At 48.9% G+C, this 24,809-nt stretch overlaps 1 protein-coding gene across 7 annotated transcripts in view; it reads right to left on the bottom strand.

Annotated features, from left to right (window-relative positions):
- Positions 1 to 24,809, bottom strand: part of LOC121845695 (UDP-GlcNAc:betaGal beta-1,3-N-acetylglucosaminyltransferase-like protein 1) — a 41,482-nt gene extending 16,673 nt beyond the window's left edge. For 2 of the 7 annotated variants that reach the window (XM_042317468.1, XM_042317467.1), the window contains exons 1-7: positions 24,702 to 24,790; positions 24,328 to 24,465; positions 23,385 to 23,501; positions 22,915 to 23,014; positions 22,329 to 22,471; positions 14,527 to 14,592; positions 5,205 to 5,300 (exon numbers count right to left, since the gene is read on the bottom strand). In XM_042317468.1, the coding sequence (XP_042173402.1) occupies positions 5,205 to 5,300; positions 14,527 to 14,592; positions 22,329 to 22,471; positions 22,915 to 23,014; positions 23,385 to 23,501; positions 24,328 to 24,465 (660 nt within the window). In that variant the 5' untranslated portion in view covers positions 24,702 to 24,790. The other 5 variants (XM_042317471.1, XM_042317469.1, XM_042317470.1 and 2 more) reach the window with 5 other exon arrangements.

The raw sequence follows: 24,809 nt of genomic DNA, 5'->3' as shown, positions 1-24,809 counted from the left end.
AACGACAACATCACACAGTTCAGGATTCATCTGATTTCATCTCTAGAGAAACACATTGAACTCACAGAAGGAAAAAAACATTTAGTCAATTAGATGTTTAAAAACGGTTAATCACTCAGCATTTCTCCCAGCTGGTGTTCCAGTCTGACTCTGGTCCAGCTCACTAATCAACAACCTTCCCATTTCTCCCAGCTGGTGTTCCAGTCTGACTCTGGTCCAGCTCACTAATCAACAACCTTCCCATTTCTCCCAGCTGGTGTTCCAGTCTGACTCTGGTCCAGCTCACTAATCAACAACCTTCCCATTTCTCCCAGCTGGTGTTCCAGTCTGACTCTGGTCCAGCTCACTAATCAACAACCTTCCCATTTCTCCCAGCTGGTGTTCCAGTCTGACTCTGGTCCAGCTCACTAATCAACAACCTTCCCATTTCTCCCAGCTGGTGTTCCAGTCTGACTCTGGTCCAGCTCACTAATCAACAACACTCCCATTGCTTCCCCCACTACTGTTCTCTGGGATTATCCCACATCACTGATCTCCATTAGAGATGCAACTGGAGGAACACATCTGGACGGGCAGCTGAATACTATAGAATCTGAAGAGAGAGTGAGTGTGAGTGAGTGTGAGAGAGAGTGAGAGAGAGTGTGAGTGTGTGTGAGTGAGTGAGTGAGTGAGTGTGTGTGTGTGTGTGAGAGAGAGTGAGATTGTGTGTGAGTGTGTCCCACCTTATATCCACTCTCTCTAAACGTAAATTCCAACATTTGCATTTAGCAAATGTCAGCGGTTCAAGATGATATTTTTTTGTTGAGAAAGTTGTGACAGTCATACTGAGAGAGAGAACGAGGGGGAGAGAGAGAGGAGAGGAGAGAGAGAACGAGGGAGTGACAGAGAGGAGAGGAGAGAGAGAACGAGGGAGTGACAGAGAGGAGAGAGAGAACGAGGGAGTGACAGAGAGGAGAGGAGAGGAGAGGAGAGAGAGAACGAGGGAGAGACAGAGAGGAGAGGAGAGGAGAGGAGAGAGAGAACGAGGGAGTGACAGAGAGGAGAAGAGAGAGAACGTTGAGAAAGTTGTGACAGTCATACTGAGAGAGAGAACGAGGGAGAGACAGAGAGGAGAGGAGAGGAGAGAGAGAACGAGGGGAGAGACAGAGAGGAGAGGAGAGGAGAGAGAGAACGAGGGAGAGACAGAGAGGAGAGGAGAGAGAACATTGAGAAAGTTGTGACAGTCATACTGAGAGAGAGAACAAAGGAGAGACAGAGAGGAGAGGAGAGAGAACATTGAGAAAGTTGTGACAGTCATACTGAGAGAGAACGAGGGAGAGAAAGGAAAAGACAAAGGCTAGATAGACAGATAGCGATGTGGTGACGTGTTCACAGTGGGGAGTTGTAGTGTGTAGTTATGGAACAGCCATATCTAATGTCCTTCAGCTGAACACTGTGCTTCCAATCATATCTTCAACTCAGAAAGAACAGACTCCACAGGCTAGAGAACGCACGCACGCACGCACGCACGCACGCACGCACGCACGCACGCACGCACGCACGCACGCACGCACGCACGCACGCACGCACGCACGCACGCACGCACGCACGCACGCACGCACGCACGCACGCACGCACGCACGCACGCACGCACGCACGCACGCACGCACGCACACACACACACACACACACACACGCACACACACACGAATTAAAACAAGCAGCACCTTAGATAAACCTAGGAGAGAGAGGGAGGAGAGGTAGAGAGGAAGAGAGGAGAGAGGTAGAGAGAGAGAGGAGGGGAGAGGAGAGAAGTAGAGAGAGAGAGGGAGGGGAGAGGGGTAGAGAGGAAGAGAGGAGAGAGGTAGAGAGAGAGGAGGGAGAGGAGGAGAGAAGTAGAGAGAGAGAGAGGAGGGGAGAGGAGGAGAGAGGTAGAGAGGAGAGAGGTAGAGAGAGAGGAGGGGAGAGGAGGAGAGAGAGAAAGAGAAGGAAATGAGAGAGGGAAAGAAGGAGTAGAGGGTTACTGAGGCGTTAGATTACTACATACAACCGGAAGGAGAAATAGAACAAGTGTGAGAGAGAGAGACAGAGAGAGAGAGGGGACAGAGAGAGAGAGAGAGAGAGAGAGAGAGAGAGAGAGAGAGAGAGAGAGAGGGACACAGAGAGAGAGAGAGGGACAGAGAGAGAGAGAGAGAGGGACAGAGAGAGAGAGAGAGGGACAGAGAGAGAGAGAGAGAGGGACAGAGAGAGAGAGGGATAGAGAGAGAGAGGGACAGAGAGAGAGAGGGACAGAGAGAGAGAGGGAGAGAGAGAGAGAGAGAGGGACAGAGAGAGAGAGGGACAGAGAGAGAGAGGACAGAGAGAGAGAGAGAAAGACAGAAAGAGGGAGAGAAAGAGAGGGAGAGAAAGAGAGGGAGAGAAAGAGAGGGAGAGCGAGAAAGAAAGAAAGACAGAGAAACTCTGAGAGGGAGAAACTCATATGTAGATATAATCACCACACCAACAGAACCTATGGTCTCATTCTGGCCCATGAAATTCAATACCATAGAAATATATTTACTAGGAATGTCTGCAAAAGAATTCTCCAGGCCGTGTGTGTGTGTCTGTACAGTGTGTGTGTGTGTGTATGTGTGTGTACACAGTGTGTGTCTGTACAGTGTGTGTGTGTACATAGTGTGTGTGTGTATGTGTGTGTACACAGTGTGTGTGTATGTGTGTGTGTGTACACAGTGTGTGTGTGTGTGTGTGTCTACACATGGACCAGCCAGGCAAAATCCAGGGCAGTTGTATGCAGTCCTGTCTCCTAGACGACAGGACTGCACTGAATCACAGAGCTCTACGTTCCTCTCCCTGAGTTAGAGCTGAATCACAGAGCTTTACTTTCCTCTCCCTGAGTTAGAGCTGAATCACAGAGCTCTACTTTCCTCTCCCTGAGTCAGAGCTGAATCACAGAGCTTTACGTTCCCCTCACTGAGTTAGAGCTGAATCACAGAGCTTTACGTTCCCCTCACTGAGTTAGAGCTGAATCACAGAGCTTTACGTTCCCCTCACTGAGTCAGAGCTGAATCACAGAGCTTTACGTTCCCCTCACTGAGTCAGAGCTGAATCACAGAGCTTTACTTTCCTCTCCCTGAGTCAGAGCTGAATCACAGAGCTCTACTTTCCTCTCCCTGAGTCAGAGCTGAATCACAGAGCTCTACTTTCCTCTCACTGAGTCAGAGCTGAATCACAGAGCTCTACTTTCCTCTCCCTGAGTCAGAGCTGAATCACAGAGCTTTACTTTCCTCTCCCTGAGTCAGAGCTGAATCACAGAGCTTTACTTTCCTCTCCCTGAGTCAGAGCTGAATCACAGAGCTTTACTTTCCTCTCCCTGAGTTAGAGCTGAATCACAGAGCTCTACTTTCCTCTCCCTGAGTCAGAGCTGAATCACAGAGCTCTACTTTCCTCTCCCTGAGTCAGAGCTGAATCACAGAGCTCTACTTTCCTCTCCCTGAGTCAGAGCTGAATCACAGAGCTTTACTTTCCACTCAAGTATTTAGGCTTGCAAAATTCAGCAAACTTTCAGAAAATTCCCAGGTTTTACAGAAATCCTGGTTGGAAGATTAATATTCTCTCCTGATTCCGGGAATCTTCCAACCGGAATCTTTGCGCGATACCAGCTAGAGGTCAACCGATTAATCGGAATGGCTGATTAATTAGGGCCGATTTCAAATTTTCATAACAATAGGAAATTGGTATTTTGGGCGCCGATTTTTTTTATTTTTATACCTTTATTTAACTAGGCAGGTCAGTTAAGAACTAATTCTTATTTACAACGACGGCCTAGGAACGGTGGGTTAACTGCCTGTTCAGGGGCAGAACGACAGATTTTCACCTTGTCAGCTCGGGGGATCCAATCTTGCAACCTTACAGTTAACTAGTCCAACGCAATAAAGACCTGCCTCTCTCTCGTTGCACTCTACAAGGAGACTACCTGTTACGCGAATGCAGTAAGCCAAGGTAAGTTGCTAGCTAGCATTAAACTTATCTTATAAAAAACAATCAATCATAATCACTAGTTAACTACACATGGTTGACGATATTACTAGATATTATCTAGTGTGTCCTGCGTTGCATATAATCTGACTGAGCATACAAGTATCTAAGTACTGACTGAGCGGTGGTAGGCAGAAGCAGGCGCGTAAACATTCATTCAAAACAGCACTTTGTGCATCAAGCATTGCGCTGTTTATGACTTCAAGCCCATCAACTCCCGAGATGAGGCTGGTGTAACCGAAGTGAAATAGCTAGCTAGTTAGCGCGCGCTAATAGCGTTTCAAACGTCACTCACTCTGGGCCTGTGGTTGTTTCCCTTGCTCTGCATGGGCAATGCTGCTTCGAGGGTGGCTGTTGTTGTTGTGTTCCTGGTTCGAGCCCAGGTAGGAGCGAGGAGAGGGACGGAAGCTTTACTGTTACATGGGCAATACTAAAGTGCCTATTAGAACATCCAATAGTCAAAGGTAAAGGAAATACAAATGGTATAGAGAGAAATAGTCCTATAATTCCTATAATAACTACAACCTAAAACTTCTTACCTGGGAATATTGAAGACTCATGCTAAAAGGAACAAACAGCTTTCATATGTTCTCATGTTATGAGCAAGGAACTGAAACTTTAGCTTTCTTACATAGCACATATTGCACTTTTACTTTCTTCTCCAACACTTTGTTTTTGCATTATTTAAACCAAATTGAACATGTTTCATTATTTATTTGAGGCTCAATGGATTTTATTGATGTATTATGTTAAGTTAAAATAAGTGTTCATTCAGTGTTGTTGTAATTGTCATTATTACAAATACAAATAAATAAATAAAAGCGGCCAATTAATCAGCTTTTTTTGGTCCTCCAATAATCGGTATCGGCTTTTTTTGGTCCTCCAATAATCGGTCTCGGCGTTGAAAAATCCTAATCGGTCGACCTCTACTACCAGCCCATCCTAAAGCCAGGAGTCATCTCTCTCTCTGTCACACACACAAATGTAGGTAAAATAATTCTGGAATTTTACACAAGTGGTCCTCCTGTTTCCTCTGGTGTGTGTGTGTGTGTGTGTGTGTGTGTGTGTGTGTGTGTGTGTGTGTGTGTGTGTGTGGAAACTGCAGGCTCCATCCTGTTTCCATCGGACATGGTCACTGCCTGGCACGCGACCCCCCCCACACACACACACACACACTGAGTGTGTGTTACCTGGGTGCTGAGTTGATCCTGGCTGATGTTGTTGATCCAGCGTGTGTAGCGCTCAGTAGATCCCTCTGGATCCCTGCGGACCTGACAGCCAATCAACTGAGAGAAACACAGACATCTCTTAGTGATCTACTAGATACATGTGATCAACACAGACACTCACACACAAACAAACCACACATGATTTATGGAAGAGACAAAGAGGGAGGGCTAGAGAGGAACACACCAAGAGAGACATAGAGAGAGAGAGAGAGAGACAAAGAGAGACCGACAGAGCGAGACAGACAGAGCGAGAGAGACAGAGCGAGACAGGGGGGGTTAGAAAGGATAGGGAGAGAGAAAGAGAGGAACAGAGAGGAAAATGTAAGAGAAAAATACAAAGATGAATGCTTCTTCTGTTCTGCATCCTAATGATCCACCAGAGAGATGAAATTCGCAGACGAGTAGGTAAACCACCACTTCCCTCCGTATTACTGGCCAACGTGCAATCATTGGAAAACAAACTGGACAACCTACGATTAAGACTTTCCTACCAAAGGGACATTAAAAACTGTAATATCTTATGTTTCACCGAGACGTGGCTGAATGAGAAGGATAATAAAGAGATGGCTGGCTTCTCCTTCTTCTCCGTGCATCAGCAGGACAGAGAAACGCCGTCTGTTAAGACGAGCGGCGGGGGTGTGTGTCTATTTGTCAATAGCCTACTACACCGGCTCTGACGCTCGTCTGATGTGGCAGGGCTTGAAAAATATTACGAACTACAAAGGGAAACCCAGCCGCGAGCTGCCCAGTGAAGCGAGCCTCACCAGACGAGCTAAATGCCTTTTATGCTCGCTTTGAGGCAAGCAACACTTAAGCGTGCATGAGAGCACCAGCTGTTCCGGACGACTGTGTGATCAAGCTCTCCGTAGCCGATGTGAGCAAGACTTTTAAACAGGTCAACATTCACAAAGCCGCGTGGCCAGACGGATTACCAGGACGTGTACTCAAAGCATGCACGGATGAACTGGCAAGTGTCTTCACTGACATTTTCAACCTCTCCCTGTCTGAGTCTGTAATACCTACATGTTTCAAGCAGACCACCATAGTCCCTGTGCCCAAGGAAGCGAAGGTAACCTGCCTAAATGATTACCCGCCGTAGCGCTCACGTCTGTAGCCAGGAAGTGCTTTGAAAGGCTGTTCATGGCTCACAACAACACCATGCCGGAAACTCTAGACCCACTCCAAATCGCATACTACTCCAACAGATCCACAGATGACACAATCTCAATCACACTCCACACTGCCCTTTTCCACCTGGACAAAAGGAACACCTATGTGAGAATGCCCTCATAGTGCCCTCAAAGCTCATCACTAATATAAGGACCCTGGGACTAAACACCTCCCTCTGCAACTGGATCCTGGACTTCCGGATGGGCCGCCCCCAGATGGTAAGGGTAGGCAACAACACATGTGCCGCTCTGATCATCAACCCTGGGGAACCTCAGGGGTGTGTGCTCAGTCCCCTCCTGTACTCCCTGTTCACCCACTACTGCATGGCCAGGCACGACTCCAACACCATCATTAAGTTTGCTGACGACATAACAGTGGTAGGCCTGTTCACTGACAACGATGAGACAGCCAATAGGGAGGTGGTCAGAGACCTGGCAGTGTGGTACCAGGACAACAACCTCTCCCTCAATGTGAGCAAGAAGGAGGAGCTGATCTGAAATACAGGAAAAGGAGGGCAGGCCCCCATTAACATCAATGGGTCTGTAGTGGAGTGGGTCGTGAGATAACATCTCCAACTGCCATGGTCCAAACAGACCAAGACATTTGTGAAGAGGGGAAGACAACACCTTCCCCCTCCCCAGGAGACTTAAAGTCCCCAGATCCTCAAAAAAGTCCTACAGCTGCACCATCGAGAGCATTCTGACCGGTTGGATCACCGGCCAGTATGGCAACTGCTCAGCATCTGACCGTAAGGCGCTACAGAGGGTAGTGCGTACGGCCCAGTACATCACTGGGGCCAAGCTTACTTCAATCCAGGACCTTTATAATAGGCGGTGTCAGAGGAAGACTATGCATAGTCACTTTACAAATTACCTCAACTAACCTGCACCCCGCACATTGACTCGTTACCGGTACCCCTGTATACAGCCACATTGTTGTCATGTAATTGTATTGTGTTACTTAAAAAAAAAAAATCTTTAGTTTATTTTTTCGTATTTTATCTACCAGACAGATGGAGAGGAATGATCTACCAGACAGAGAGGAATGATCTACCAGACAGATGGAGAGGAATGATCTACCAGACAGATGGAGAGGAATGATCTACCAGACAGACAGAGAGGAATGATCTACCAGACAGACAGAGAGGAATGATCTACCAGACAGATGGAGAGGAATGATCTACCAGACAGATGGAGAGGAATGATCTACCAGACAGATGGAGAGGAATGATCTACCAGACAGATGGAGAGGAATGATCTACCAGACAGATGGAGAGGAATGATCTACCAGACAGATGGAGAGGAATGATCTACCAGACAGATGGAGAGGAATGATCTACCAGACAGACAGAGAGGAATGATCTACCAGACAGATGGAGAGGAATGATCTACCAGACAGATGGAGAGGAATGATCTACCAGACAGACAGAGAGGAATGATCTACCAGACAGATGGAGAGGAATGATCTACCAGACAGATGGAGAGGAATGATCTACCAGACAGATGGAGAGGAATGATCTACCAGACAGATGGAGAGGAATGATCTACCAGACAGATGGAGAGGAATGATCTACCAGACAGATGGAGAGGAATGATCTACCAGACAGATAGAGAGGAATGATCTACCAGACAGATGGAGAGGAATGATCTACCAGACAGACAGAGAGGAATGATCTACCAGACAGATGGAGAGGAATGATCTACCAGACAGATGGAGAGGAATGATCTACCAGACAGATGGAGAGGAATGATCTACCAGACAGATGGAGAGGAATGATCTACCAGACAGATAGAGAGGAATGATCTACCAGACAGATGGAGAGGAATGATCTACCAGACAGACAGAGAGGAATGATCTACCAGACAGATGGAGAGGAATGATCTACCAGACAGATGGAGAGGAATGATCTACCAGACAGATGGAGAGGAATGATCTACCAGACAGATGGAGAGGAATGATCTACCAGACAGATGGAGAGGAATGATCTACCAGACAGATGGAGAGGAATGATCTACCAGACAGATGGAGAGGAATGATCTACCAGACAGATGGAGAGGAATGATCTACCAGACAGATGGAGAGGAATGATCTACCAGACAGATGGAGAGGAATGATCTACCAGACAGATGGAGAGGAATGATCTACCAGACAGATGGAGAGGAATGATCTACCAGACAGATGGAGAGGAATGATCTACCAGACAGATGGAGAGGAATGATCTACCAGACAGATGGAGAGGAATGATCTACCAGACAGATGGAGAGGAATGATCTACCAGACAGATGGAGAGGAATGATCTACCAGACAGATGGAGAGGAATGATCTACCAGACAGATGGAGAGGAATGATCTACCAGACAGATGGAGAGGAATGATCTACCAGACAGATGGAGAAGAATGATCTACCAGACAGATGGAGAGGAATGATCTACCAGACAGATGGAGAGGAATGATCTACCAGACAGATGGAGAGGAATGATCTACCAGACAGATGGAGAAGAATGATCTACCAGACAGATGGAGAGGAATGATCTACCAGACAGATAGAGAGGAATGATCTACCAGACAGAGAGGAATGATCTACCAGACAGATGGAGAGGAATGATCTACCAGACAGATAGAGAGGAATGATCTACCAGACAGATGGAGAGGAATGATCTACCAGACAGAGGAATGATCTACCAGACAGATGGAGAGGAATGATCTACCAGACAGATAGAGAGGAATGATCTACCAGTAGGGATGTAAAACAACCCTAAAGTGAACCCATATTATTATTCCACATAGCTGAACCAATCCCTCTCATTTCCTCTCTACACCCTGTCTGCTGCACACCCACACAGTTCAAAGGGCAAATAAGCAGAGAAAACCACATGGCCTTACTTACCTTTTTCCCCATTCACTCTCTCTGTCTCTCTATTATCTCTCTGTCTCTCTATTATCTCTCTGTCTCACTATTATCTCTCTGTCTCTCTCTCTCTTTTATCTCTCTCTCTCTATTATCTCTCTGTCTCTATTATCTCTCTGTCTCTCTATTATCTCTCTGTCTCTCTGTTATCTCTCTGTCTCTCTCTCTCTCTATTATCTCTCGGTCCCCCTCTCTCTCTATTATCTCTGTCTGTTATCTCTCAGTCCCTCTCTCTCTATTATCTCTCTGTCTCTCTCTCTCTCTCTCTCTATTATCTCTCGGTCCCTCTCTCTCTAGCCACCCCCCCCCACCATCTCCTGCAACTCTCCCTCACCTACTACACATCACTCCCTAACCTTTAACCTGTAATCCCACAGCTCACACTGAGACACACCTTAATATACACCCACCCACACCACTCTACCAGAAACACGACCCCAGTGCACAGGACAGAAGGAATGTGGGGAACTCCGGACATACAGAATGTTAAAGTTTTCCTGTCTGTTATGATCATTTAGAGGAGACAGGGAGAGCAGGAGGGAGAGAGGGAGGGAGGGGGAGATGGAGGGATGGAGAGAGAGAGAGGGACGAAGGGGGGGAGATGGAGAGGGAGGGAGATGGAGAGAGAGAGAGGGAGGGAGATGGAGAGAGAGAGAGGGAGATGGAGAGAGAGAGGAGGGAGATAGAGAGGGAGGGAGGGAGGGAGATAGAGAGGGAGGGAGATGGAGAGAGAGAGGGAGGGAGATGGAGAGAGAGGGAGGGAGGGAGATATAGAGAGGGAGGGAGGGAGGTGGAGAGAGAGGGAGGGAGATAGAGAGGGAGGGAGGGAGGTGGAGAGAGAGGGAGGGAGGTGGAGAGAGAGGGAGGGAGGTGGGAGAGAGAGAGGGAGGTGGAGAGAGAGAGGGAGGGAGGGAGTGAGAGGGAGGGAGGAGATGGAGAGAGGGAGGGAAGAGATGGAGAGAGGGAGGAGAGAGGGAAGGAAGAGATGGAGAGAGGGAGGAGAGAGGGAGATAGAGAGGGAGGGAGATGGAGAGATGGAGAGAGAGAGGGAGGGAGATGGAGAGAGAGGGAGGGAGGGAGATATAGAGAGGGAGGGAGGGAGGGAGGTGGAGAGAGAGGGAGGGAGGTGGAGAGAGAGAGGGAGGGAGGGAGGGAGGGAGGAGAGGGAGGGAGTGAGATGGAGAGAGGGAGGGAAGAGATGGAGAGAGGGAGGAGAGAGGGAAGGAAGAGATGGAGAGAGGGAGGAGAGAGGGAAGGAAGAGAGGGAGATGGAGAGAGGGAAGGAGGACATGGAGAGAGGGAGATGGAGAGAGGGAGGAGATGATGAGATGGAGAGAGGAGAGTGGGAGGGAGGAGATGGAGAGAGGGAGGGAGGGAGATGGAGAGAGAGGGAGGGAGGTGGAGAGAGAGAGGGAGGGAGGTGGAGAGAGAGAGGGAGGGAGGGAGGTGGAGAGAGAGAGGGAGGGAGGTGGAGAGAGAGAGGGAGGGAGGGAGATCGAGAGAGAGAGAGAGGGAGATGGAGAGAGAGAGAGGGAGGGAGACGGAGAGAGAGGGAGGGAGACGGAGAGAGAGGGAGGGAGATGGAGAGAGAGGGAGGGAGATGGAGAGAGAGGGAGGGAGATGGAGAGAGAGGGAGGGAGATGGAGAGAGAGAGGGAGGGAGATGGAGAGAGAGAGGGAGGGAGGTGGAGAGAGAGGGAGGGAGGTGGAGAGAGAGGGAGGGAGGTGGAGAGAGAGGGAGGGAGGTGGAGAGAGAGAGGGAGGGAGGGAGATGGAGAGAGAGGGGAGGGAGATGGAGAGAGAGAGAGGGAGGGAGATGGAGAGAGAGAGAGGGAGGGAGACGGAGAGAGAGGGAGGGAGATGGAGAGAGAGGGAGGGAGATGGAGAGAGAGGGAGGGAGATGGAGAGAGAGAGGGAGGGAGATGGAGAGAGAGGGAGGGAGGTGGAGAGAGAGAGGGAGGGAGGGAGATGGAGAGAGAGGGGGAGGGAGATGGAGAGAGAGAGAGGGAGGGAGATGGAGAGAGAGAGAGGGAGGGAGACGGAGAGAGAGGGAGGGAGACGGAGAGAGAGGGAGGAGATGGAGAGAGAGGGAGGGAGATGGAGAGAGAGAGGGAGGGAGATGGAGAGAGAGGGAGGGAGGTGGAGAGAGAGGGAGGGAGGTGGAGAGAGAGGGAGGGAGGTGGAGAGAGAGAGGGAGGGAGGTGGAGAGAGAGAGGGAGGGAGGTGGAGAGAGAGAGGGGAGGGAGGGAGATGGAGAGAGAGGGAGGGAGGGAGATAGAGAGGGGGAGGGAGATGGAGAGAGAGGGAGGGAGATGGAGAGATGGAGAGAGAGAGGGAGGGAGATAGAGAGGGAGGGAGGGAGATAGAGAGGGAGGGAGGGAGATAGAGAGGGAGGGAGATGGAGAGATGGAGAGAGAGAGGGAGGGAGATGGAGAGAGAGGGAGGGAGGGAGGTGGAGAGAGAGGGAGGGAGGTGGAGAGAGAGGGAGGGAGGTGGAGAGAGAGAGGGAGGTGGAGAGAGAGAGGGAGGGAGGGAGTGAGAGGGAGGGAGTGAGATGGAGAGAGGGAGGGAAGAGCTGGAGAGAGGGAGGAGAGAGGGAAGGAAGAGATGGAGAGAGGGAGGAGAGAGGGAGATAGAGAGGGAGGGAGATGGAGAGATGGAGAGAGAGAGGGAGGGAGATGGAGAGAGAGGGAGGGAGGGAGATATAGAGAGGGAGGGAGGGAGGGAGGTGGAGAGAGAGGGAGGGAGGTGGAGAGAGAGAGGGAGGGAGGGAGGGAGGAGAGGGAGGGGAGTGAGATGGAGAGAGGGAGGGAAGAGATGGAGAGAGGGAGGAGAGAGGGAAGGAAGAGATGGAGAGAGGGAGGAGAGAGGGAAGGAGGAGATGGAGAGAGAGAGGGAGGGAGATAGAGAGGGAGGGAGGGAGATAGAGAGGGAGGGAGGGAGATAGAGAGGGAGGGAGATGGAGAGATGGAGAGAGAGAGGGAGGGAGATGGAGAGAGAGGGAGGGAGGGAGGTGGAGAGAGAGGGAGGGAGGTGGAGAGAGAGGGAGGGAGGTGGAGAGAGAGGGAGGGAGGTGGAGAGAGAGGGAGGGAGGTGGAGAGAGAGGGAGGGAGGTGGAGAGAGAGAGGGAGGGAGGTGGAGAGAGAGAGGGAGGGAGATGGAGAGAGAGGGAGGGAGGGAGATAGAGAGGGGGAGGGAGATGGAGAGAGAGGGAGGGAGATGGAGAGATGGAGAGAGAGAGGGAGGTGGAGAGAGAGGGAGGGAGGTGGAGAGAGAGAGGGAGGGAGGTGGAGAGAGAGAGGGAGGGAGGGAGATGGAGAGAGAGGGAGGGAGGGAGATAGAGAGGGGGAGGGAGATGGAGAGAGAGGGAGGGAGATGGAGAGATGGAGAGAGAGAGGGAGGGAGATAGAGAGGGAGGGAGGGAGATAGAGAGGGAGGGAGGGAGATAGAGAGGGAGGGAGATGGAGAGATGGAGAGAGAGAGGGAGGGAGATGGAGAGAGAGGGAGGGAGGGAGGTGGAGAGAGAGGGAGGGAGGTGGAGAGAGAGGGAGGGAGGTGGAGAGAGAGAGGGAGGTGGAGAGAGAGAGGGAGGGAGGGAGGAGAGGGAGGGAGTGAGATGGAGAGAGGGAGGGAAGAGCTGGAGAGAGGGAGGAGAGAGGGAAGGAAGAGATGGAGAGAGGGAGGAGAGAGGGAGATAGAGAGGGAGGGAGATGGAGAGATGGAGAGAGAGAGGGAGGGAGATGGAGAGAGAGGGAGGGAGGGAGATATAGAGAGGGAGGGAGGGAGGGAGGTGGAGAGAGAGGGAGGGAGGTGGAGAGAGAGAGGGAGGGAGGGAGGGAGGAGAGGGAGGGAGTGAGATGGAGAGAGGGAGGGAAGAGATGGAGAGAGGGAGGAGAGAGGGAAGGAAGAGATGGAGAGAGGGAGGAGAGAGGGAAGGAGGAGATGGAGAGAGAGAGGGAGGGAGATAGAGAGGGAGGGAGGGAGATAGAGAGGGAGGGAGGGAGATAGAGAGGGAGGGAGATGGAGAGATGGAGAGAGAGAGGGAGGGAGATGGAGAGAGAGGGAGGGAGGGAGGTGGAGAGAGAGGGAGGGAGGTGGAGAGAGAGGGAGGGAGGTGGAGAGAGAGGGAGGGAGGTGGAGAGAGAGGGAGGGAGGTGGAGAGAGAGAGGGAGGGAGGTGGAGAGAGAGAGGGAGGGAGATGGAGAGAGAGGGAGGGAGGGAGATAGAGAGGGGGAGGGAGATGGAGAGAGAGGGAGGGAGATGGAGAGATGGAGAGAGAGGGGAGGGAGATAGAGAGGGAGGGAGGGAGATAGAGAGGGAGGGAGATAGAGAGGGAGGGAGGGAGATAGAGAGGGAGGGAGGGAGATAGAGAGGGAGGGAGGGAGATAGAGAGGGAGGGAGATGGAGAGATGGAGAGAGAGAGGGAGGGAGATGGAGAGAGAGGGAGGGAGGGAGATATAGAGAGGGAGGGAGGGAGGTGGAGAGAGAGGGGGAGGTGGAGAGAGAGGGAGGGAGGTGGAGAGAGAGGGAGGTGGAGAGAGAGAGGGAGGGAGGTGAAGAGAGAGAGGGAGGGAGGTGGAGAGAGAGAGGGAGGGAGGTGGAGAGAGAGAGGGAGGGAGGTGGAGAGAGAGAGGGAGCGAGGTGGAGAGAGAGAGGGGAGGGAGGGAGGAGAGGGAGGGAGGAGATGGAGAGAGGGAGGGAAGAGATGGAGAGAGGGAGGAGAGAGGGAAGGAAGAGATGGAGAGAGGGAGGAGAGAGGGAAGGAGGAGATGGAGAGGGAGATGGAGAGAGGGAGGAGATGATGAGATGGAGAGAGGAGAGTGGGAGGGAGGAGATGATGAGATGGAGAGAGGAGAGTGGGAGGGAGGAGAGGAAGAGAGGAGATGGAGAGAGGCAGGGAGGATAAGGAGAAAGAGCGAGAGGAGATAGATGGAGATATGGAGGGAAGAGATGGATGGAGATATGGAGGGAGGAAATGGAGAGGAGGGAGGAGATGGACAGAGGGAGGGATAACTCATCAGACTAGAGCTGTACTCCCTGGGCTCTAGAGGGAGGGATAACTCATCAGACTAGAGCTGTACTCCCTGGGCTCTAGAGGGAGGGATAACTCATCAGACTAGAGCTGTACTCCCTGGGCTCTAGAGGGAGGGATAACTCATCAGACTAGAGCTGTACTCCCTGGGCTCTAGACAGACAGTAGTACTTACAGAGGTAGAGTTGAAGAGGCAGGCCTCGTATTGGAGATGTATTCGCTGAGGCATCATCACATCATCCTGGAACACATAGTTACAGTTAGCATGCTCTCTCTCTCACACACACACAGTTACAGTTAGCATGCTCTCTCTCGCACACAGTTACAGTTAGCATGCTCTCTCTCACACAGTTACAGTTAGCATGCTCTCTCTCACACAGTTACAGTTAGCATGCTCTCTCTCACACAGTTACAGTTAGCATGCTCTCTCTCACACAGTTACAGTTAGCATGCTCTCTCTCACACAGTTACAGTTAGCATGCTCTCTCTCACACAGTTACAGTTTGCATGCTCTCTCTCACACACATAGTTACAGTTACCATGCCTCTCTCTCACACACAGTTACAGTTAGCATGCTCTCTCTCTCTCACACACAGTTACAGTTAGCATGCTCTCTCTCACACAGTTACAGTTAGCATGCTCTCTCTCACACAGTTACAGTTAGCATGCTCTCTCTCACACAGTTACAGTTAGCATGCTCTCTCTCACACAGTTACAGTTTGCATGCTCTCTCTCACACACATAGTTACAGTTAGCATGCTCTCTCTCACACACACAGTTACAGTTAGCATGCTCGCTCTCTCACACACAGTTACAGTTAGCATGCTCTCTCTCTCACACACACAGTTACAGTTAGCATGCTCTCTCTCTCACACAGTTACAGTTAGCATGCTCTCTCTCTCACACAGTTACAGTTAGCATGCTCTCTCTCTCACTCTCACACACAGTTACAGTTAGCATGCTCTCTCTCACACACAGTTACAGTTAGCATGCTCTCTCTCACAGTTACAGTTAGCATGCTCACTCTCACACACAGTTACAGTTAGCATGCTCTCTCTCACACACACAGTTACAGTTAGCATGCTCTCTCTCAAACACAGTTACAGTTAGCATGCCTCTCTCACACACAGTTACAGTTAGCATGCTCTCTCACACACAGTTACAGTTAGCATGCCTCTCTCACACACAGTTACAGTTAGCATGCTCTCTCTCACACACAGTTACAGTTAGCATGCCTCTCTCACACACACACAGTTACAGTTAGCATGCTATCTCTCTCACAGTTACAGTTAGCATGCTCTCTCTCACACACAGTTACAGTTAGCATGCTCTCTCTCTCACAGTTACAGTTAGCATGCTCTCTCACACACAGTTACAGTTAGCATGCTCTCTCGCACACACAGTTACAGTTAGCATGCTCTCTCTCACACAAACACAGTTACAGTTAGCATGCTCTCTCTCACACACACAGTTACAGTTAGCATGCTCTCTCTCACACACAGTTACAGTTAGCATGCTCTCTCTCACACACAGTTACAGTTAGCATGCTCTCTCTCTCACACACAGTTACAGTTAGCATGCTCTCTCTCACACACAGTTACAGTTAGCATGCTCTCTCTCACACACAGTTACAGTTAGCATGCTCTCTCTCACACACACAGTTACAGTTAGCATGCTCTCTCTCTCACACACAGTTACAGTTAGCATGCTCTCTCTCTCACACACACAGTTACAGTTAGCATGCTCTCTCTCTCACACACACATAGTTACAGTTAGCATGCTCTCTCTCACACACATAGTTACAGTTAGCATGCCTCTCTCACACACACAGTTACAGTTAGCATGCTCTCTCTCTCACACACAGTTACAGTTAGCATGCTCTCTCTCACACACACAGTTACAGTTAGCATGCTCTCTCTCACACACACACAGTTAGCATGCGCTCTCTCACACACAGTTACAGTTAGCATGCTCTCTCACACACACACACGCACACACAGTTAAGGTTAGCATTCTCTCTCACACACACACTCTCTCTCACATACACACACAGTTAAGGTTAGCATTCTCTCTCACACATACACTCTCTCTCACATACACACACAGTTAAGGTTAGCATTCTCTCTCATACACACACCACGCGTGTTCTCTCTCTCACACACACAGTTAAGGTTAGCATTCTCTCTCATACACACACACCACGCGTGTTCTCTCTCTCACACACACACACACACACACACACACACACACACACACACACACACACACACACACACACACACACACACACACAAACTTACAGTTAGCATGCTCTCTCTCTCACACACAAGGTTAGCTAGCTCTCTCACAAACATTTCAAGGTGTGTTGATGGGTTTAACAGTGTGTTTGTTATGACTAGAGCACTCCGGGAGGTCGCGATCTTCAGAGAGGATCTAAACAGACATGTTCAGAATCAACACTTACACACACATCAGACATAACACACCAGAGGTTGACAGAGAGAGAGAGAGAGACAGCGAGAGAGAGAGAGAGAGAGAGAGAGAGAGAGACAGAGAGAGAGAGAGAGAGAGAGAGAGAGAGAGAGAGAGAGAGAGAGACAGAGAGAGACAGACCCAACCAAATTATGAGAAAACAAAAAGATAACTACTTAACACATTGGAAAGAATTAACAAAAAAAACAGAGCAAACTAGAATGCTATTTGGCCCTACACAGAGAGTACACAGCGGCAGAATACCTGACCACTGTGACTGACCCAAAATTAAGGAAAGCCTTGACTATGTACAGACTCAGTGAGCATAGCCTTGCTATTGAGAAAGGCCGCCGTAGGCAGACATGGCTCTCAAGAGAAGACAGGCTATGTGCTCACTGCCCACAAAATGAGGTGGAAACTGAACCGCACTTCCTAACCTCCTGCCCAATGTATGACCATATTAGAGAGACATATTTCCCTCAGATTACACAGATCCACAAAGAATTCGAAAACAAATCCAATTTTGAAAAACTCCCATATCTACTGGGTGAAATTCCACAGTGTGCCATCACAGCAGCAAGATTTGTGACCTGTTGCCACGAGAAAAGGGCAACCAGTGAAGAACAAACACCATTGTAAATACACCCATATTTATGCTTATTTATTTGATCTTGTGTCCTTTACCATTTGTACATTGTTAAAACACTGTATATATATATAATATGACATTTGTAATGTCTTTACTGTTTTGAAACTTCTGTATGTGTAATGTTTACTGTTAATTTTTGTTGTTTTTCACTTTATATATTCACTTTGTATGTTGTCTACCTCACTTGCTTTGGCAATGTTAACACATGTTTCCCATGCCAATAAAGCCCTTGAATTGAATTGAATTGACAGAGAGAAAGAGAGACAGAGAGACAGAGAGAACCAGAAATGAGGGTCTACTATACAAATTGATGGAAAGAGGTGTTGGGGGAAAAACATGACATTATGAAACCCATGTACACAAACAACAAATGTGAGGTTTTTCTTCCCACAGGGCCGTGGGGTGACACAGGGATGCAGCTTAAGCCCCGCCCTCTTCAACATATACATCAACGAATTGGAGAGGGCACTAGAACAGTCTGCAGCTTAAGCCCCGCCCTCTTCAACATATACATCAACGAATTGGAGAGGGCACTAGAACAGTCTGCAGCTTAAGCCCCGCCCTCTTCAACATATACATCAACGAATTGTAGAGGGCACTAGAACAGTCTGCAGCTTAAGCCCCGCCCTCTTCAACATATACATCAACGAATTGGAGAGGGCACTAGAACAGTCTGCAGCACCCGGCCCCACCCTACTAGAATCTGAAGTCAAATGTCTACTGATGATCTGGTGTTTCTGTCCCCAACCAAGAAGGGTCGTCAGCAGCACCTAGATCTTCTGCACAGATTCTGTCAGACCTGGGCCCTGACAGTAAATCTCAGTAAGACATAATGCTGTTTTAAAAAGGTCCAATCACCAGGACCACAAATACAAATTCCATCTAGACACCGTTGCCCTAGAGCACACAAAAAACCATACATACCTCAGCCTAAACATCAGCGCCACAGGTAACTACCACAAAGCTGTGAACGATCTGAGAGACAAGGCAAGATGGGCCTCCTATGCCATCAAAAGGAAAATAAAATTCAACATACCAATTAGGATCTGGCTAAAAATACTTGAATCCGTAATAGAACCCATTGTCCTTTATGGTTGTGAGGTCTGGGGTCCGCTCACCAACCAAGACTTCACAAAATGGGACAAACACCAAATGTAGTTCTAATTCCACAACAACTGTTGAACCACATCAGGAGGCCAAGAGTAGCTGCCCTTTCATTGAACTGTGACCCTGAGAGACTGTGGTGTTTCTATAGCAGTGTACATGTGATGGGAGAGTCTGTAAATCAAACGCCCACCATGATAGACATCATCATGATATCATTCTGTTTCTATAGCAGTGTACATGTGATGGGAGAGTCTGTAAATCAAACACCCACCATGATAGACATCATCATGATGTCATTCTGCCAGGTGGACGACTTTACAGTCAACATTTAACTGGGAAGGTTTTTGGAGGAAGCCTTTAGGAATGACTGTTTCTGCACGCTGACTGTTTCTGCACGCTGACTGTTTCTGCACGCTGACTGTTTCTACACGCTGACTGTTTCTGCACGCTGACTGTTTCTGCACGCTGACTGTTTCTGCACGCTGACTGTTTCTGCACGCTGACTGTTTCTGCACGCTGACTGTTTCTGCACGCTGACTGTTTCTGCACGCTGACTGTTTCTACACGCTGACTGTTTCTGCACGCTGACTGTTTCTGCACGCTGACTGTTTCTGCACGCTGACTGTTTCTGCACGCTGACTGTTTCTGCACGCTGACTGTTTCTACACGCTGACTGTTTCTGCACGCTGACTGTTTCTGCACGCTGACTGTTTCTGCACGCTGACTGTTTCTACACGCTGACTGTTTCTACACGCTGACTGTTTCTACACGCTGTTTCTGCACGCTGACTGTTTCTACACGCTGACTGTTTCTACACGCTGACTGTTTCTACACGCTGTTTCTGCACGCTGACTGTTTCTACACGCTGACTGTTTCTACACGCTGACTGTTTCTACACGCTGTTTCTGCACGCTGACTGTTTCTACACGCTGACTGTTTCTACACGCTGACTGTTTCTACACGCTGTTTCTGCACGCTGACTGTTTCTGCACGCTGACTGTTTCTACACGCTGACTGTTTCTACACGCTGACTGTTTCTACACGCTGACTGTTTCTGCACGCTGACTGTTTCTACACGCTGACTGTTTCTACACGCTGACTGTTTCTACACGCTGACTGTTTCTGCACGCTGACTGTTTCTGCACACTGACTGATTCTACACGCTGACTGTTTCTGCACGCTGACTGTTTCTGCACGCCGACTGTTTCTGCACGCCGACTGTTTCTGCACGCCGACTGTTTCTACACGCTGACTGTTTCTACACGCTGACTGTTTCTACACGCTGACTGTTTCTGCACGCTGACTGTTTCTACGCGCCGACTGTTTCTGCACGCCGACTGTTTCTACACGCTGACTGTTTCTGCGCACTGACCGTTTCTGCGCGCTGACTGTTTCTGCACGCTGACTGTTTCTACACGCTGACTGTTTCTGCACACTGACTGTTTCTTCACAGTGACTGCCTCTTTCTGCACGCTGACTGGCTACACAGAAACAGGCAGAAACAGGCACACAGAAACAGGCACACAGAAACAGGCACACAGAAACAGGCACACAGAAACAGTCAAACAGAAACAGGCACACAGAAACAGGCACACAGAAACAGTCAAACAGAAACAGGCACACAGAAACAGGCACACAGAAACAGGCACACAGAAACAGGCACACAGAAACAGGCAAACAGAAACAGTCAAACAGAAACAGGCACACAGAAACAGGCAAACAGAAACAGGCACACAGAAACAGGCAAACAGAAACAGGCACACAAAAACAGGCACACAGAAACAGGCACACAGAAACAGGCACACAGAAACAGGCAAACAGAAACAGGCACACAGAAACAGGCACACAGAAACAGGCACACAGAAACAGGCACACAGAAACAGTCACACAGAAACAGGCAAACAGAAACAGGCACACAGAAACAGGCAAACAGAAACAGTCACACAGAAACAGGCACACAGAAACAGGCAAACAGAAACAGGCACACAGAAACAGGCAAACAGAAACAGGCAAACAGAAACAGGCACACAGAAACAGGCACACAGAAACAGGCACACAGAAACAGGCACACAGAAACAGGCACACAGAAACAGGCACACAGAAACAGGCACACAGAAACAGGCAAACAGAAACAGGGACACAGAAACAGGCACACAGAAACAGGCACACAGAAACAGGCACACAGAAACAGGCACACAGAAACAGGCAAACAGAAACAGGCACACAGAAACAGGCACACAGAAACAGGCACACAGAAACAGGCAAACAGAAACAGGCACACAGAAACAGGCACACAGAAACAGGCAAACAGAAACAGGCAAACAGAAACAGGCACACAGAAACAGGCACACAGAAACAGGCACACAGAAACAGGCACACAGAAACAGGCACACAGAAACAGGCACACAGAAACAGGCACACAGAAACAGGCACACAGAAACAGGCAAACAGAAACAGGCAAACAGAAACAGGCACACAGAAACAGGCACACAGAAACAGGCACACAGAAACAGGCAAACAGAAACAGGCACACAGAAACAGGCACACAGAAACAGGCACACAGAAACAGGCACACAGAAACAGGCACACAGAAACAGGCACACAGAAACAGGCCCTGCTGCATTCTCTTCATGCATTATGAGAAACTAATTCCACTTAACTACTATTCTAATGAGCTCAATACATTTAACTTCCTGTTCTCAGTCCAGAGGCTCAGCCAATCATTTCGATGTGAGACACCCCACCCCCCAAAAAATGTTTTCACTCCGGATCTGCCCGACTCATTCTATTAAACTCTGAGAGGGCGGAGAGGATAATATTTAGAAAGATACTGAACTCTATTTGACCATTTAATTATATTTCTAGAGGAACGGTCTGATTTTATCACCGTTCTCTTTCAACTCTGTTTCAGCCCAGTCGGGATAAGAAAGAGTCTCATTTCAGGAAATATGCTTTTTTTGGGGCACAGAACAGCCCCAGGCATCTTAGACACACACACACACACACATGGCGGGGGCCAGAACTCGTGACTATAATTCAGTTCCATATTTTGTATTTTTTGTGCGTCACAAGACAGAGCATATCCGAGTGTGTGAGTGTGTGTGTGTGCGATGTCCCTGGCTGCGATGTCTCTGGTTAGTGCTTTGGTTCTCTTGCTCTCAGATGTGCACCAATGGAATGGCCTGAAATGTAAAAACTCCGCCCACCTCTGGCACCGGGCCATGAAAAACAAACTCGCTCATTGACACCGGTAACATGCAGTGGAGCTTAGGCTCATTTAGCAATTACTAAGTGTAACACACACACACAAACACACACTCTAACACAAACACACACACACTCTAACACAAACACTCACACAGACTGGAGTCTCAGTCCTCATGTTATACTGACAGCTCTGTCAAACATTTACTCTGATACAGTACCCACCTGTTATATAGCCTGTGTGTGTGTGTGTGTGAGTGTGTGTGTGTGTGTGTGAGTGAGTGAGTGTGTGTGGTACTAAACGTGGCCCAGATGTGTCAGACAGCAGCAGCTAGAGCATGACGATGACTCCCTCCAGACCTCTAACACACACACACACACACACACACACACACACACACACACACACACACACACACACACACACACACACACACATATACTTTCTCACTCTACCTCTCTCTCCCACATACTGACACACACATTATCTCACAGACAAACACACAGGAGACAGGTTAACATAAACACGTTGTGTTGTGACTCACAGCGTCCTGAAAGCAGAGGTACTTTCCTGAGCTCTGAGACACAGCCTGGTTCTTGGCATGACCCACTGGAGGAGAGGAGATCAACATGGGGTCTGTTACAATACACACACACCTAGACACAGCCTGGTTCTTGGCATGACCCACTGGAGGAGAGGAGATCAACATGGGGCCTGTTACAATACACACACACACCTAGACACAGCCTGGTTCTTGGCATGACCCACTGGAGGAGAGGAGATCAACATGGGGCCTGTTACAATACACACACACCTAGCATGCATACACACACCTCACACACACACACACACCTCACACACACACACACACCTCACACACACACACACACTCACACACACACACCTAGCATACACACACCTCACACACACACACCTCATACACACACACCTAGCATACACACACCTAGCATACACACACCTCACACACACACACCACACACACACACACCTCATACACACACACCTCATACACACACCTCATACACACACCTCATACACACACACACACCTAGCATACACACACACACACCTCGCTTACACACACACACACCTTGCGTTCGTACACTTACCTCCCCTGGGTTGGGCGGAGTCATGGCCAGAGATCACCATGGAAACACCTCTCCTTTCCAGCCTCTCCCTCCATCCCTCCACTATCGCTCTGGAACCATCCTGACACACACACAACACATACACGCACGTATGTAACTCACAGTGCTGTAGCATTAGTAGTACTGTAGTAGTACTATAGTAGTATTCAATAACTCACAGTGCTGTAGTATTGGTACTATTGTAGTAGTACTGTAGTAGTATTCAATAACTCACAGTGCTGTAGTATTATTAGTACTGTAGTAGTATTCTAGTAACTCACAGTGCGGTAGTATTAGTAGTACTGTAGTAGTACTATTGTAGTATTCTAGTAACTCACAGTGAAGTAGTATGAGTAGTACTGCAGTAGTAGTATAGTAGTACTATAGTAACTCACAGTGCGGTAGTATTAGTAGTACTGCAGTAGTACTATAGTAGTATTCTAGTAACTCACAGTGCTGGCGTCATCATAGACAGACAGTTCCATAGAGCCAGTGTAGTCCTGGTCCACAATCCCCTGCAGACACTCATCCAGCCAGCAGGAGGCGTTATGCACTGGTATGACTATAGACTAGAGACAGGAGGAGGGGTTATACACTGGTATGACTATAGACTAGAGACAGGAGGAGGGGTTATACACTGGTATGACTATAGACTAGAGACAGGAGGAGGGGTTATACACTGGTATGACTATAGACTAGAGACAGGAGGAGGGGTTATACACTGGTATGACTATAGACTAGAGACAGGAGGGGTTATACACTGGTATGACTATAGACTAGAGACAGGAGGGGTTATACACTGGTATGACTATAGACTAGAGACAGCAGGAGGGGTTATACACTGGTATGACTATAGACTAGAGACAGGAGGAGGGGTTATACACTGGTATGACTATAGACTACAGACAGGAGGGGTTATACACTGGTATGACTATAGAGGAAGAGATTGTGTCAGGCTAGATAATTAATATTAGCCAACGTGCAAACAGGCACCAACCAGATGTGCTGCCACAAAGTAAACAAAAACGCCAATCTGCAATTGCAACATCATTATACATTCTTCATATGAGCTTGTTTTACTCCAATGTTTGTCAGCATTGTAAATGTAAACAAACACTGTATAGCGTTAAAACATGCTTCAAGCTATAATGTGTATATATTGGATGGTCAGTCCTTACATCCAAAGCTCTGTCCGTGAATTTGAGTGGTTACATTTTTCCAGGCCCGGCCCTCAGAATTTTTACAATAACAGAGGCTTTGTTATTGTTTCTACTCCGGATTGACAGACTGGTACATTTTCCATCCGGTCTGGTTATCTAGGCCAGTGAAATGTTCTCTCGTGGACAAACAATGTTGGTTCTGGGTTGTTGCCGAGATTAGTGATATGTCACCTACCACCTCCACGGCCCTGCTTGCCTTCCCCCCTCCACCTCCGACCGACCCATCCTGCGCGCACTCCCCCTTGCAGAGCCTCTTGGCTGGGAGAGATTCGGCCTTCTGCCCGTTGGGATGCTCCAGTGAACAGGTACTCATCTGAACAAACAAGGAAGACACGATAAAAACATGCTTTTTTTGCCGAAAACTGGCTAGCGGATTTGAAAGAGTGAACGTCGACGGAGAAAGCACACGTGGGATATTTACAGTGATATCTGCTCTTATAGAATGTATGACTTTGCATTACGATGTTACACTCGTTCTCGAGTGAGCTGCTTTTCATTTGAGCTGTAAACAAACACCAAAATACATTCAAATTTGCTCTCGAAACTTGCCTGGAGGGTAGCAGCTCCACTTCCGCAAACAAAGATGATAAATCGCTCATTGGTCGGTTTAAAACGCGGACAAGCTTCTGATTCGCTGTTTCCAATGTTAGTCACACA

This window comes from Oncorhynchus tshawytscha, unplaced genomic scaffold (assembly GCF_018296145.1).
Source record: "Oncorhynchus tshawytscha isolate Ot180627B unplaced genomic scaffold, Otsh_v2.0 Un_scaffold_5493_pilon_pilon, whole genome shotgun sequence".
Lineage (NCBI taxonomy): Eukaryota > Metazoa > Chordata > Actinopteri > Salmoniformes > Salmonidae > Oncorhynchus > Oncorhynchus tshawytscha.
Note: the sequence above shows the minus strand (reverse complement) of the source record. Positions and strands in the feature narration are given on the sequence as shown.